Genomic DNA, 16,536 nt, shown 5'->3' on the forward strand with positions numbered 1-16,536 from the left:
CATGGTGACCAGCCTCAGGCCTGTGTCACAGGCCACCTGTCTCCTTCACAGAAAGGTGGAGGTAGGTAATCCCTAAATGGGTCACTCGCTTCTCTCTGGGGCCCTAAAGATTTTTCAGGGGGTGTTTCTAAGTTGCTCCGTGACAGCTATGAGATGTTGCCTGGCATGAGGGAGGATGTAGCAGCCGGCTCGAATTACCCCCTGATCTGGCAAGTCCCCTGACCTGGGGAATGGGTCAGTACCTCCACCCTCACCCGGCATGCTGGGGGGAAGGGCCTGGTGCTATTCCTCCTCTGTTTCTGCAGGCCTGCCACCATGCCATCTTGCCGCTGGTCCAAGTAAATACATCAAACCTTGGATGGCCAGTAACTTTTTCAGCGAGCGTTCCGCAAGATGAGCAAACATTTTTAATAAGGTTTAACTTGATAAATGAGCGATGTCTTGCAATGTGAGTGGTATGTGATGCTGAACGTCGCATGATCACAACCGAGCCAACAGTTCTTGAAACTCGCTTCCATACGCGAGTGCTTTCGATTACAAGCATGTTCCCGGAATGAATTATGCTAGCACACAAGGTTTTACTGTACTTGCTAACTGACTCCACACGCAACATGCGATCGATAACGTCGCCGAGAGAGGCTCCAGGAGGGGACACACGAACTGCACAATGGAGTGAGTCCTGATATCCATGGATGGGTTTCGGCAGCTGAAACCAAAATCAGTGGCCTGCAGTGGTCTGGGATAGTCACGCGAGGTCTGTCTACAGCAAGGTGTTCACAAGACGGGATTCAAAGGGAGGGAGAGGCAGCAACAGACAGACTGATGAATTTTCTTTTCCTTAACAATGTAGTTAAATTGATTTATAGGCCTCCTTTGTCAAATCTCAGATTCGAGATAATTAAAAAAACTTTTTTTTTAGGGGCGCCTGGGTGGCTCAGTCGGTTGAGCGCCTGACTTCGGTTCAGGTCATGATCTCGCAGTCTGTGAGTTCGAGCCCCGCGTCGGGCTCTGTGCTGACAGCTCAGAGCCTGGAGCCTGCTTTGGATTCTGTGTCTCCCTCCCTCTCTGCCCCTTCCCTGCTCATGCTCTGTCTCTCTCTGTGTCAAAAATAAACATTAAAAAAAATTAAAATCAAATAAAATTTTTTTAATGTTTATTTATTTTTGAGGGGAGAGGGGCAGAGAGGGAAGGAGACAGGGGATCCCAAGCAGGCTCTGTGCTGATAGCGGAGAACCCAATGACGAGCGGCTTGAACTCATGAATTGCGAGATTATGACCTGACCTGAAGTCAGATGCTTAACCGACTGAGCCACCCAGGGGCCCCTCAGATTTGAGACAGTTTATAATGAGGTTAGTAAACGATTAGTTAGTAAATGACCAAAAGGGTTTACACAATTATTGCGAGATTAGGAAGCGCTTAGCTTTGAGCTTCCTGGCAGCCAGGACAGAAAGAGACAAGCTACGCCTTCCAGCTTTAAGCAGGAAGACTGTCTTCCGGGAGACAGACATTGTCCCAGATCTAAATGTTAACAGGAATCCCTCGGGATTCCTGAAGAAGCTCACAGGATGAGGCACTGAAATGGATTTGCAAAGGGAAAGGAAGAAGTGATGAAATTGGAGGGTGGGGTGGGGCGGGGAGGGAGACCGGCACCAAGATAAGAGTTTCGGAGTCCAGGCACTCAGAGCCTCTCTGGACCTCTTAAGTGTTTCAGGAACACAAAAAGCTCCTTGATGACATCACATCCTCTTAGAGCGAGCAAGGAGAGGGCACCAGATACCAAACACCGATCTGACTTGTGCTCTGCCCACACCCTGTGACCTCTAGGCCAGCACCCCTGCCAAGTGAGGCCCCTTTGGCCTCTTTCTCTCTCCTTCCAGGCCTGTCCTTTTTACCCCATTTCCCATGGGAACCTCACCTCCAAGGTGGCCATTCACACCTTTGTGCGCCATTTCCCTCTTCCCTTTTCTGCTCAAGCTCTACATGGACCCATTTCCTACTGTGTTGGAGGAAATGATTGCTAAATGGTCCAGAAAGCTGGGGGTGGTTGCAACTGTTCAACTGCAATTGTTACAACTGCAGGAAGAATTTCAAAGCTGGAAGCAGTCTGTTAACTGTTTGCGGAAGACTGTGAGAGACTTTTTGTCTTTAATTATAACCCAGCAATACTAACAAACCCAAATGGGAAACAATGCATACGTTGTTATATGTTGTTTATAACCTTTGCATATAGGTTCTCCTGCAGGACCGTATACAGCGTGAATTCCTGAGATACAAAACATTATAATCCTGTTAGGGAACTCCTTAGACCCCTCAGTGACACCTTTCTAAAAACAGACTCCCCCTGCAGTGTTAGCAAGGAGCCCCGGGTTGATCTGTTTTCAGTGTGAGATCTAGGCTCCCAACTCGGCCCCAGGGCCTCCCACTCTCTCTGTACACACCGGGTTTTGCATAACATGTCATGTGCTGGGAGGGGAAAGGCAGGTGAGATGGGGCATGTATTTAGGACATGTTTGAGTTGCTTCATTTTGGGGCCCAGTTTTCTTTGGGGCCACTAGCGAAACACACGAATGAGCAGCAGACTGGTGTTTGAGGAATAGTCTTTGGTTCTCATTCATTTGGGATTGGAAGCCATGAGAACCATTCGCTCCTGCATCCAAGTGCAAGGGGCTAGACCGGGGAGATCCCTGGAGAGGCCACGCAAGTCAATATGGGGTAAAAGGACACAGGCGTGAATGCCAGGGCAGAAGCCTTCCAGCTGCCCTCCTCCTGACATCCAGTTCCCTGGCTCACATGCCTTCTAGACACCAATGACCTCAACCCTGCTGTCTGATCCTGACCCTCCACCTGGCCACCTACTGCTTACCTGGCATCTCTGCTTATGTGTAATACACAGTTGGCCAGAACAGAAGCTTTGATTTCTCTCCAAAACCTGTTCTCTTAGATGTTCCCATTTACTAAATGGCACCAATAATCCCCTAGAGCTGCTCAAGTGAAGGCTCTGGACGGCACACTGTCCAGTCCCTCTCCATTCAGTCAATCAACCCTTCTGCACAGAGCTTCTCAGACCTAGCTGAACACAAGGGACACCTGGGAGCTTTAAAGCACCCCAACACCCAGGGCTCTGCCCCAAACCAATCAGAGCAGAATCTCTGGGGGCGGGGCCCGGGCACCGGTACTCTTTCAAAGCTCCCTAAAGTAGTCCAATGTGTAGCCAGGTTTGAGAATTAGTGGCTTAAAAGATACTCCAAATCCAATAGCTTCTGCCCAGATTCACAGCTCCCATTTTGAGCCACTACCCCGTCCTGTGTGGGCCACTGCAATCCCGGTGATCTTCCTGGGTCTCTGCCCCACCTCCATCACAAGCACAAGGCACTGTCGTTTTAAAAATCAGGTTATGCCGGGGCGCCTAGGTGGCTCAGTCGGTTAACTGTCCAACTTCGACTCAGGTCATGATCTCGTAGTTCATGGGTTTGAGCCCCGCGTTGGACTCTGTGCTGACAGCCCAGAGCCCGCTTCGGATTCTGTGTCTCCCTCTCTCTCTCTCTGCCCCTCCCCTGCTCGTACTCTGTCTCTTTCCCTGTCTCTCAAAATTAAATAAACATTAAAAAAAAAAAAAAATCAGGTTACATCATGCCTCTCCGATGGCTTCCTGCTGCATTTAGGGTAAAGACCAAAACTTTTGTGAGGCCCTCAGGGTCCTGCCCAATCTGGCTTCTACCACCTCTTCTGGCTCCTCTTGCCCCGACTCCCCACGCTTTGGTCACCCAGGTCTTAGTCCTGTTCCTCAAACACCCCAAGCACGCGCCCACCTCTGGGCCTTTGCACCTGCTCTCTCCTCTTCCCAGAAGGCTCTGCCCTCAAAGCTTCGTTTGCCTGACTCACAGCTTCGTGGTCTCAGTCAGGTGGCACTGCTCTGAGGTCTTCTCAGACTCCCTTCAGGTAAAGAAGGCCCCCTGCGCCGCAGAAAAGTCACTGACTGCCACATCACCTCGGTCACACCCTTCGATTGTCTCTAAAACATTCATCGCTATTTGAAATTCCCTTGTTCTCATATGTCTTCACTGCCTGACCGCTGTGCCGGGACGCGAGCTTCAGGCGGGCAGGGGCGTCTGGTCTGACTTGCTCACAGCTGTGTCCATTGCTCAAAAAGGACCTTTCACAGAGGAGGCACTCAATGCACATGCCATTCATTGGATCCCATCCCGCGGTGCCCCCAGGGCTCCTCCTCACCACTGCCAGAGTGATCCCTGTAAAATGACACCTGCATCTTGCCACTTTTTTTTTTTTAATGTGCATTGATTTTTGAGAGAGAGACGGAGACACAGAATCCGAAGCAGGCTCCGGGCTCCGAGCTGTCAGCACAGGGCCCGATGCAGGGCTCGAACTCACAACCATGAGATCGTGACCTGGGCCGAAGTCCGACGCTTAACTGACTAAGCCACCCAGGCACGCTGCCACTCTTTTATTTAAAATCCTCAGGGGCTCTAGACTGCCCCTCGTCACCCAACTGCTTTGGCACTCCGCCCACACCGCCAGCCCAAACCTATCGCCCTCCTAAGTTCCCACCATCGCAAACAGCTCCTGGGGGCCTCGAGGAGCCACATGCCTGCATTCCTGTGTCTTTGTCCATGTTACTCTCTCTGCCTGGCACACCAGCAGTGTCCTCCCTCCCTACCGCCCGTCACCTCCCCCGACAGCATACACAGCGCTCACAAGACCTGGCTTGGGTGTGCGGCGCAGCCATCGCCGCCTAGACTGGTGAACGTCCCCACCCTTGCTCTTCCACGGCAACTGGCGCTTTCCCCTGCCACAGCCTCAGTCGCACAGGGCTGGCCTCACCCGTCTTCTCTAGACAGAGGGCACCCCGATCATAACCGGGCACAGGCTTCCCCTCAATTATAAACCGTTCTCCTTACGTCGCTTTGCTTTTCCAAGAGACCTACTTCAGTGCCTGTTTTTGCCAACCGAAACAAATCTGAAGAGGGTGTTTTGCTCTTACAAAACGGCAACTGCTTCTTTGCTTTATGTGATTCTAGCTTATGAAAGGTTTCCCGGGAACTCTCTACTCCCAGATAGCAGGGGAAATCTGAACTTGGTTTCCTTCGGGCGCCAACTGTCTGGTGACCCCGCAGATGGTCCTGGCGCGAGAAGAGGTGCTATCTGGACGCGGAACTGAGCTGCGAAAGCTGCTCTCCCCGGGGGATGGGGTAACACCCACCACCTGAACCCGCAAGAAACGGAGCCCTCTGAGAAGGGAACCAGCCCGGGACCCAGGGTCTCTAGTGTGCTTTCCCCGGGGCTCACAGAAACAAAGTCTGTGTGGCCACTGCCTTCAGCGGTGTCTTCCCTTTCCTAATTTAAACACACTCGTCCCACGCACTCAAACAATGAAGCCACAGGAGGTCTTTATCAAATCACGCGCTCTCCTTTCCCTACACAAGATAATGAACGGGAACAGAGGATTTAATGCCAGGGTACATGACATTCAATGGCCACTTGCACAGCTGGTATATTTCGCTAAGTCCTCAGGCAGAACACCACGGCTTTCCCCACAGATATTCACCAAGAGGCACTTGCTGCGGCCTGAAACAGGCTTGTCCAGCTTTTCAGGAAAAGGCGAGCCTCGCCCAAACAAAGTGAAGGCCATTTCCGTGCAGGTTCCTGGAATTGGATACGGCTTTAATTTCGAGAGCACCTAGCTGCAGTCCTGTCTTCACCGGGAAGCCCCGGCCTGACCAAACTCCCCCCGGCCCCCGAGCATGCTTGCCACTCTGATGACCGGCCCCCAGTCGCCATGCTTATCGGGCTGAGCCTTTCTAACTAGAGGCTGGATTTCACCTGGACCGGAGCTCTCCCGGAGCAGCCTCCATTAACGTCTACATCAGTATACGGACAGAATCATTCGACCAAGACGGATAAGCTGTGGCACAGATGGCGTCCTCCGGGGGCCCTGAGTCTACTTCCCCACCCCAGCCCTGGCCCTCCTGATCTCCACACGCCCGAGGTCCAGGGGAAGGAACATGCAGGCTGCGGCCATGCCAGGACCAGAGGAGCAGAGTGTGGGCTGGTCAAAACAAGCCCAGACATACTCACGGGGTCCGTCAGCATGGCCCGGCAGTGGGAAGCCAGGGCCAAGAAGGCCAGCAGGTTGAACACGATTCCGTTGATGACGCTGTACACATAGTCTCGGGATGGAATCAGCATGACAAAGAGGACCACAAACTCCGCGTAAAGGACCAGAAACCAGGTGACAATGGCACAGGCAATGCCACAGCCGTCGCGGATAAACCACATGGTTCCCACAGGACCGGGGTGGGGAGGTGGGACGCACTTCTCCGGCTGGAGGTATTCTGGCTTCCGCTCAATGTCTCGGAAGTGGTGGGTGGGGATAAGCATCATAAGCTATTCTGTCCATACTGGCATCTGGAAGAGAAGAAAGAACCCAGAAATTTGGTGTTGTCTTGTTATCAAGGAGACCTGACAAAATTATCTTTCCAAAGTGAGCCATGAGTGTCGATGTGCGAACTTCCTGCAGGAAAGCCGCCTAAACCTTCTGTTCATTTAAAATGTGAGTTCTTGGGGCGCCTGGGTGGCACAGTCGGTTAAGCGTCCGACTTCAGCCAGGTCACGATCTCGCGGTCTGTGAGTTCGAGCCCCGCGTCGGGCTCTGGGCTGATGGCTCAGAGCCTGGAGCCTGTTTCCGATTCTGTGTCTCCCTCTCTCTCTGCCCCTCCCCCGTTCATGCTCTATCTCTCTCTGTCTCAAAAATAAATAAATGTTAAAAAAAAAAAATTTTAAATGTGAGTTCTTGGGGTGCCTGGATGGCTCAGTTGACTGAGCGTCCAACTTCAGCTCAGCTCACGATCTCGCGATTCGTGAGTTCCAGCCCCACGTCAGGCTCTGTGCTGACGGCTCAGAACCCGGAGCCTGCTTCGGATTCTATGTCTCTCTCTCCTCTGTCCCTCCCCCACTTTCTCTCTCTCTAAAAAGTAGATAAACATTAAAAAAATAATAATAATTAAATAAATAAATAAAATGTGAGTTCTTGGGGCACCTGGCCGCTAGAGCATGTGACTCCTGATCTTGGGGTTGTGAGTCTGGGCCCCACGCTGGGCACTGAGTTTCCTTTAAAAAAAAAGAAAGTGAGTTCTCAGCTCTCTTCCCTATTTCTGAGAGTTAACTTAGCCTTTGCAAAATAGGGCCACCTTGCCCAAAGCCTTCGCATGACAGATAATGAAAAGGGAGCCTTTGAAGGGCAAATGCCTCACCCAAGGTCAGCCAGACCAACAGCTCCACACAGGACGCCAGCTCAGAAGTGGTACTAGAATGCGGGTCTCTTCATTTGTTAGGGGTCTGCTGGGAAGACAGTGTCTCAACAGATTATATTCCACTTGTGACTTCAAAGGCAAGATGGGGCACAGAGTGCCAAGCACTCTGGGAAAACTCTTCAGTGTTAGCACTGCTGCCTCTACACCAAGGACAAACCCAGAGACTGATGTTGAGGCTGTCTGCGGTTAACAGGGATGAGCAGAACGAGAGTACCTGCTTCCCCAGAACCAGGCTTAAGCTGCAACCATTAAGTTGCAGTCTAACTTACGGGGGGGGGGGGGGGGGCCTGGGTTGCTTAGTCAGTTGAGCATCTGACTTCAGCTCAGGTCATGATCTCACAGTTCGTGGGTTCGAGCCCCACATGGGGCTCTATGCTAATAATAGCTTGGAGCTTGGAGCCTGCTTCAGATTCTGCGTCTCCCTCTCTCTCTGCCCCTCCCCCGCTCGTTCTCTCTCTCTCTCTCTCTCTCTCTCAAAAATGAATAAACATTAAAAATTAAAAAAAAAAGACATGCTAACTTACTACTGCATTAACTGATGGTAAAGGCAAAACCTAGATAGGGAAGGTTCTCGAAACAAACCAGGCTTTTTAATCCTAGGGCCAAAACGGTAGATTTTCCGGGAATAAGAGACTCCCTTAGCTCTGCCCTCCTCTTGGGTGACGGGGTCAAGTGGAGAATGTTGGACAATGAGTCCAACAGTGTGTCCGCACCGCCTGGCTGTGGGGCTCCATGAGCCTTGGTCGCCTCACTTGCCTCCTCATCCCAGCCTCCTCGTCAAAGGGCTGGTGTGAGGGCCGATGGAGCAGGAGGTGCCCGTGATGAATCCCGTGGCCTGGAATAGCCCTCACACGCCACGCACGTATTGTCTCTAGGAAAGACGTCCATTCCTTCCTAAACAAGTGCTGAGCAACACGCCCCTTTTTCCTAACGGCTGCAGCTCGCGTCTCTGGAGACAGCAATGAAATAGCTAAGGATCGATAATGAAGTCTATCTGTCCACGGCACGCGCCACAACACATAGCAAGTACAGATTTCCCTTCTCCGATTCTTTATCGTACACGTGGCGGCCTGTTGCATCACCAGATGGGTTTCTCAGTCAGACACTGTGCCGGCGGGGGGCTGACCCTGATGGCGGGGCCGCGGAGAAGCCGCCGTAGCACAGCCCGCTGCACAGCAAAGGACATCTTGGTCCTCTGAGAACGCTACTCACTTCGTAGCAGAGGAAATCGTTCAAAAGCAGCACTGGCGACGTGGGTTTTTCTGAAGACCGTGGCTCTAAAGGGCAAGTGCAAACTTTCAACGGTTGTGTTGGCTTTTTCTCACCCTTTGCCTTCTGCCTCCACTGCCTGCTTCCCCCACAGAGAAACAGCATCTGGACTGAATACGCTACCATCATGATGAGTACGGATGTGTCTAGAAAGCTGAGAGGGGACAGCAGTAACTACTACTCAAAATGACAGACGTTCTGGAGTCAAACGTTGCACAGACTAATAATGAAAGAACAAGGCCAGGGCCTCCCCTCCCAGCACGGCGGAGAATTGGTGGCCGAAAGGCAGCTAAACGCGTAGTGTGTACTTGTCCAAAGCAACATCGACTCAACAAATACTCAATAGGGACTATCACATGCTGGGTACCTTATGCTGGGAGCTGAGGAAAGAGAAGTCGCAACACACAGGGAATGACCGTCCCAAGTATGAGTAAGAGCAGCAGTTCCCAATAGGCCACCAACCAGAATCTTCTAACAAAGCAAGCCAGTGCTGTCCACAAGACAATGGCAATCAGTGTTGCCAGTGACAACTCGGAGGCATGAAAGATGCAAGCATGCCTTCTGAAGCACCACACGGAAGGACAGCAGGAGCTCGTAGACAGGGATGTCTAGGACTCGACCTGGGCCCAGCAAATTCTAAAATTCCAAGCTCCGCCAACAGGTGGAAGCCAACAGGTGGAAGGCTGAAATCCCATGAAACCCCACAGTGATTCGAAAGCTGATCAAAGCTCCCCATTTTGACAATGCCCATGTTATTCCCTTGGTTTTTCCTGCTGCCGTACAGATTTGTGGGTACTCAGGCTCTAAACCAATAAAGTTGTATTGGACCACAGCCATGCCATTTGGACACATATTGTCTATGTCTGCTTTTGCCCTGCGTTGGCACCGCTGAGCAGCTGTGAGGGAGGCTGGCTGACCGGCAAGCCTGGAGTATTTACTCTCTAGCTCTGTGCAGAAGTTTGCTGACCTCCGGTTTCAGGCCGTTGTTAGCCACCCACTGAGCAGCTCAGTGTGACACTGGTGGTCGGTCACAACTCGCCCCACCCCTCCAACGTCTGTGGCAGCATAACCTCCTGTCCTCTGCAGCCTGAGCGTCAGCTCACTTGTGTACTCCATCAAACTCTTCAATGATCAGAAAGGCGTGTGTGTGTTTTTTAAATGTTTATCCATTTTTGGGGCGCCTGGGTGGCTCAGTCGGTCAAGCGCCCGACGTCAGCTCAGGTCACGATCTCACGGTCCGTGAGTTCGAGCCCTGTGTTGGGCTCTGGGCTGACAGCTCAGAGCCTGGAGCCTGCTTCCGATTCTGTGTCTCCCTCTCTCTCTGCCCCTCCCCCGTTCATGCTCTGTCTCTGTCTCAAAAATAAATAAACGTTTAAAAAAAAAAATGTTTATCCATTTTTGAGAGAGAGAGGGGGACACAGAACTGGAAGGAAGCAGGCTCCACACTCTGAGCTGTCAGCACAGAGCCCGACGCGGAGCTCAAACTCATGAACTGGGAGATCATGACCTGAGCTGAAGTCGGACGCTTAACCGACTGAGCCACCCAGGTGCCCCATGTGAATTTTTGAAATGCACGATCACTGCAAATAAATTTTAGAACGATGCTCCCATTCAGATATTTCCAGTGATGAAATTATGCTCACAGTATATTTGGACTAGTTGACTGTATTCTGTCCTCTGACAGTTACTCATTCTTGACTACACAAATGGCAACATGAGTAAATTGGGGTGATGTTTCATATGTGTGATTTTGCTGAGGAACAGGCCTTTCCGCAGAAGTAAATTTCCCCGTAACCACGTTTTAACCATTAGGATGGTTAAGATAGAAATGAAAAATAAAAAATGCAAGTAAGATAAAGACAAAAAAAAGCTACTGATAGCTGTCCCTGTCTTAAGTACAATAACCGTGCATTTCTTTGGAGTGACTTAAGGTCATTCATTACCCAGAACATCAATTATTGGAGTGTGTTAGGTAATGATGTCCTCAGGGGTTACAGAGATTCACTGCGGGCTCTCGGCCTCACACCAGCTGGCCTGTTCAGACTACTGTAATTTTAATTCTAACGTCTCCTTTGTATGGTTGTCTTCCTGTTCCATTGCTGGCTACTGTCATTTCTGTGTCTACAGTGGCTCCCGACAAATTGTCCATTTATGATCACTGACGGGCCGAAGGCTGGAAAACAAATGAAACTAAACCACGATTAGATTTCTTTGTAACAGAAGGGTACTCCTTTTAGGTAATAGGACTTTAGGAAGGTGCTATGTTCTCCCACCAAACAGTTCCTATGGGCTGGATGTCTTTTCAGTAGCCCAGGGCCTGGCACATAGTGGCCACTTACTATGCGTGTCATTACACGAATGCTGGAGTAAAATGCCTTGAGTAAAAGGCCTACCTCTGGAGGCCCCGTGTGCCTTACTTTCAGGGGCATGGCCATATTCTAGATGGTGGAGGGTGCACCAAGTAGGACTATGAAGTAGGTGGAGGGCCATGACTCTTTCTTAAGTAACTGGAATGTTCCATCCTTAAACAATGTGGGACCAGATGTGTATAGAGGAGCTCTGTTGTCCTGTTGCCCCTCGTGGGTGAGGGACAGTCTGCGATCTGGGAAAGCACTCGGCCAAGGGCACACCAGGCAGAGCTAGACACACCAAGTGTTGGGCTGAAGTTCACACTCTAACCCACACTTTAGAGTCTCAAAATACCCTGCTCAAAACCAATCAAGGCATACTGCTATAAAAAGTGCACCTAACCCCCAGGCCCCTTAAGAGCAATGCAGTAGTGTGCCAGTAAGGATTTGTTCCTTCAATGAGCCAACTGAGAATCTGAGAAACACGGGGGAAAACTCACCTGGAGCAAACTGCACACCTTCCCTTCACTCTACCTCTGAAGACAACACTCGAAAAGCCAAACGCTTACCTCTTTTCCTTTTCTAGTTTGAATTGGGGAAACTCTAATCCTTGGGGGTGAGAAGTGGCTCTTGGCCCATAACCTACTCCCCATGTGAGAGTCCTTGCTTGCAAGAGTTGGGCAGAACTGTTTGCTCGGGCCTCTGGGGCGCGCACGAAGTGTTTGCTCAGGCCTCTGGGGCGCAAACGCAAGGAAGCTGGTCGGGGGGGAGGCTTCAATCCTGCCTGCCAGCTCAGGCCCTCGGAGGGGCAGCCTCCTCCATTCTCCCTCTCCACCCCTTTCATCTCATTCCTTTTCCCTGTTTACCCTCTTAACTCTGTCTTCAATTCAATTTGTTTCAATTCAGAAAGATATTCATGCAGCAGCCACTATATGTAAGGAACTATGCAGGGGGCTCCCACACAAGGGATGGTGAGGGCAATAATGTGTGTGTGCTGCCCTGTTCGGGCCCTGCCATTCTTCTCTTCCAGCTCCCATCTGCTAAGACCAGTCTTATTTGCTCTATTAACCTGCAGGTCCCATTTCGTTTAGCATTGGAGCCTGGTATCTCATGAGTTTATGCTCAAATCAATATTTCTTGAGTGAATAGATACAGAAACTGCACAGACCCACCCTACAATGATCCTGACACGCAGGTTTCTAATGAACAGCACAATGGAGAGGCAAACAGCACCACCCCAAAGCAAACAAAGCCCAGAAGTGAGATAAATAGGCTTTCTCCCGGCCAGGACATCTAAAGGGAGGGGCTCTGAGCAGGCCACGGAGCCAGGTGAAGTGTTCTGCTCAAAGGCAGGGGGAGTGGTGATGCAGCCCGGGGGAGCCGGATGTCCAGGGTGCTGTGCATGAGTGTGCACGCACCTGGGCTGTGTTGGGCACAGGGGGTGGGGGTGTTAGGTGGAAATGAAGCTTTAAAGGAAGGGTTGGGGCACCTGGGTGGCTCAGTCGGTTAAGCGTCCGACTTCAGCCAGGTCACGATCTCGCGGTCCGTGAGTTCGAGCCCCACGTCGGGCTCTGTGCTGACAGCTCAGAGCCTGGAGCCTGTTTCCGATTCTGTGTCTCCCTCTCTCTCTGCCCCTCCCCCGTTCACGCTCTGTCTCTGTCTCAAAAATAAATAAACGTTAAAAAAAGTTTTTTTTTAAAGGCAGGGTTATGTTCTGTAGGCTGTTTTACAAGGCCCTGAGCTTCATGATGAGTTGGGACTTCACCCTGGGGGTACTGGTGAGGCACCCCAGTCTCTGAGAAAGCTCTAAGGATGGTATTCATGCTATTAGTAAGGCCACTTGGGCACTGCTGACAGGCAAGAAAGACGAGACAGACGAGAGGGTTCAGAGTCCACGAGAGGCCAAAGAGCCCAGAGAGGCACTCAGGCAACAGGTGAGAGTTCCAGCTGGGTGGAAGGAGGTTTTCTGTTCCTCTTCCATGTTGTTTCTGAAGAAAGACTGAAAACAGTGATCATTTTGCAATTTTAATTATAGTAATTGTGTTGTGTTTTTTTGGCCAAGGGTTCTGTAGCATTAAAAAGAGTTGGCTTGTCCACACGTAATCCAGGCCCGAAGTAATTGTTCTTCCGCCTGGCAGAGGAGTGCAGTGAGGCCCAGAAAGGCAGAGGGACTAAGCCCTGGGGGTAAGGAAGCCCGAGGTGGATTCACAGAAGCAGAGGACTTCTGAGGCTCCCTAGAGCTAGAGATCCACACGGGAAGGAAGATGCACTGGCAGAATGACCATCTGAGCTCTGTCGGGGGCAGTGTGGGGTAAATCTAAGGAAATCCTCTAGCCTTCCTTCTTAGACTTTCAGAAACAAAAAGCAAGAAATGACTGAAATTAGCGTTAATTCCCTGAAACAAAAACAAAAACACACGCCACTGCATCTGGTCCGGAGAACTGCCTCCAGATCCATCAACAACTCACGTGCTTCATTATCCCTGACCACAAGTGTGCCCTTCCACTCACACAGACAGGCAGACACAAATGTGGTTAGTGAAATGCAGCCCGGGGCCCTACAAGCCCCAGGGACTGGGGTGTGGCGTTGGCTTTGCGGGATGCCACTTATGACTCAGTTCCCGTGCTGCCCATCCACAGCGGAGCCACACACCAAAGGGGTTTGAGAGGCTGATGCTAAGGCCAAGTTCACAGGCCCCATCTCCCTGTGGCCCATCTGCAGGTTGACCACCAGCGATGGGAAGAGTCCGGATCTAGTGCCTGGACTTAATCATCGTTTGTTGAATGAGGAACAAATCCTTATAAATCCGTCACCTGCCCTAAGACAACTGACCCAAAGCCCAGGCTTAATGCGCAAGGATCAAAGCCATGACATCCAAGTTCTGTGATGGATGTATCAGAGTCCCCAAACTCAACTGTTCTCAACCCAACAAGGGTCCCAGGGACGGCAGATCCTCTCAGATTGCCAACTTCACCGGCTTTCATGACGTAAGATCGTATACTGAAGTCATGGATCAGCGGAGCTAGATCTAAAATCCTTAGAAGCATCTCGACGTACTTTGTGAATTTTACTTTCCTAAGACACCACACCCACTCACGTTCTCACATCCACGCATGCAGTCACCCACAGCATAGAAGAAGGTTTTGGGACTGTACAGATTTAAAGCAGCATAAACAAACCCAACCATTATGGCTTGTATGAAATATCTGTCTGCAGTCTGGCTTCATCAGCTCCAATCAGGTGCAATTTTTTTCCCTTGACATAGAGAAAAGGATCATCCAAATACTCAAAAAACAATTTTTTTTTTTTTTTTTAAGGATTAAGCTTTCTGGATCCCTACAAGTGGGAACTATATAGTTGAAACTCAATTTCATCCCCTCTTTAGCAGATGTCATGAACATAGCAAGGTAGTAGAAACCCTTAACTAGAAGGCTTTTAGCTTAGGTCAAAATTTGTTTCAGGTGAATAGTTAACATGTTAATAAATCTAGTATTATGCTGAATTGCCGGGGGTGGGGGGGGTGGGGCTTGGCTTGTATCCTCTTGAACTTGCCCTAAATGTTGCACTCTCAACTAAAGTAACTTTTACTGCAGTTAAATAACTCTGTCTACCCCTACAATCCCTTAAAAGGCCCCCTGGAAGAAAGTAGCATCTTTTCTGATATTTCTACCATTTTTCTCAATGCATGTTAACGTTAAGAAATTCATCTTAACGGGTATATCAATAACCTTCCTGGTTTAAATTCCACTGTCTCAAGAATATGGTGTCTGCCTCTTTTAGAATTTCTCACATTTCAGAGTGATAGACTTAAAAGCGTTCAAAAGCCAGCCCTACAATTTCAAAGATGAATAAATGGTCTATATCCTAGAAGCTTTAGAAAGGAACCTGAAGCAAAGTAAAAGATGAATTAATCGGAGCTACAATTCTCTTAATTTGTGCTAGGATCTAAAAGGGTTGCAAATTTTATACCCATTTTTTATCATTTATTTTTCCTTCGAAGATTTTATTTTTAAGTAAGCCCTAAACCCAGTGTGGGGCTCAAACTTACAACTCCGAGATAAAAAGTCGCAAGCTCTACCGACTGAAGCAGCCAGGAGTCCCAAATTTATGCCCATTTTTAGATGGTTCTCAGAAAAACAAAAAATGAGCCATGAATCACTATGTTTGATATATTTCATTAAAAACAAAACCAAAACCAAAATGAGTCACTAAACTTTTTTTTCCCCAAAAGGTAAGGGTGTGGTTCAAAGGAAAGGTGCCTTATCATCTGTATCACAAGCTGCCAGCCAAGGAGGGTGTCCAGGCAGGGAAAGCACCTGGCCTGTTCTAGGTCTACACGATTTCCTCCCTCCGTGGAGGGTCTGTCACGCTCTGCCCGCCTCTTGTCTTCTGACATACTCAACCTTCAACAAAACACTTAAAGAAAACAAAACAAAACGGTAAAACATTACATCCCCAAGCCAAATCCCATAGACATTAAAGTTTACGGAGAAAATCAGGTAGTGGTCAGTAAGCTAAATTTGCCTTCTTGCCTCATAACTGGCCTTTCTTTCTTTCTTTCTTTCTTTCTTTCTTTCTTTCTTTCTTTCTTATTTATTTATGATGAAAGGACAAGTAGGGGAGGTGCAAAGAGAGAGGGAGACAGAGGATCCAAGTGGGCTCTGTGTTCACAGCAGCGAGCCCGATGCGGGGCTTGAACTCACAAACCATGAGATCATGACCTGAGCCGAAGTCCGTGCTTGACTGACTGAGCCACCCAGGTACCCCTGGCCACACCTTCTTTTAAAACCCACTTGTGTGCACACTCAGACTTCTAACAGTAGGCCTTCGTTTCAGAACAGAGTCTGGGATTTGGACAGCTCATGGGGGCTAACACTCCTTCCACTAGTTCACCACCTTGTGACTTTCTAGATCTATTAAAGAAACACATACCCGCATATAGGATGCCGTAACATAGGTCACAAACGTTGGGGATCAGTAGGAACTACACTCGTTTGGGTAACACGTTCTACGTTCTCCTTTTCTAGGTATGCTTCGTGATATGTGATAACAATGTGGAAAATTCACGAGACTTTAAACAAGACCATGCATAAGATTAACTGATTAAAAAATAAAAATCAGGGGTGCCTGGGTGGCTCAGTCAGTTAAACGTCCGACTTCGGCTCAGGTCATGATCTCGTGGTTCGTGCGTTCCAGCCCCGCGTCGGGCTCTGTGCTGACAGCTCGGAGCCTGGAGCCTGCTTCGGATTCTGTGTCTTCCTCTCTCTCTGCCCCTCCCCTGCTCGTGTTCTCTCTCTCTCTCTCTCAAAAATAAATAAACATTAAAACAAATTTTTTAAATAAAATAATAAAATAAATAAATAAATAAATAAAAATCACTGTCTGGGCCAGGATTTTAGAGCTGGAAGGAACCTTAAAGACCATCTATTCGATTTTGGTCAAACTCCTTCTGTTCCATAGATGAGGAAATCGAAGCCCATTTGAGATTTTGTCGAAAATATAAGTTTTAGACAAAACATGCAGTGCTGTCTTCAGGCATGCACCAACATGAACTAAATGCCTATGATGAGGGAGGACATAGATAAAGCAT

At 49.5% G+C, this 16,536-nt stretch overlaps 1 protein-coding gene across 8 annotated transcripts in view; it reads right to left on the bottom strand.

The window, feature by feature from the left end:
* ZDHHC3 (zinc finger DHHC-type palmitoyltransferase 3) overlaps positions 1-16,536 on the bottom strand; it is a 60,346-nt gene that overhangs the window by 35,370 nt on the left and 8,440 nt on the right. For 7 of the 8 annotated variants that reach the window (XM_045492594.1, XM_045492596.1, XM_045492598.1 and 4 more), the window contains exon 2: positions 6,095-6,424. In XM_045492594.1, the coding sequence (XP_045348550.1) occupies positions 6,095-6,400 (306 nt within the window). In that variant the 5' untranslated portion in view covers positions 6,401-6,424. Of the gene's footprint in view, positions 1-6,094; positions 6,425-8,081; positions 8,104-16,536 lie in introns of those variants that run through there. The other variant, XM_045492593.1, reaches the window with a different exon arrangement.

This window comes from Leopardus geoffroyi, chromosome A2 (assembly GCF_018350155.1).
Source record: "Leopardus geoffroyi isolate Oge1 chromosome A2, O.geoffroyi_Oge1_pat1.0, whole genome shotgun sequence".
NCBI classification, from domain to species: domain Eukaryota; kingdom Metazoa; phylum Chordata; class Mammalia; order Carnivora; family Felidae; genus Leopardus; species Leopardus geoffroyi.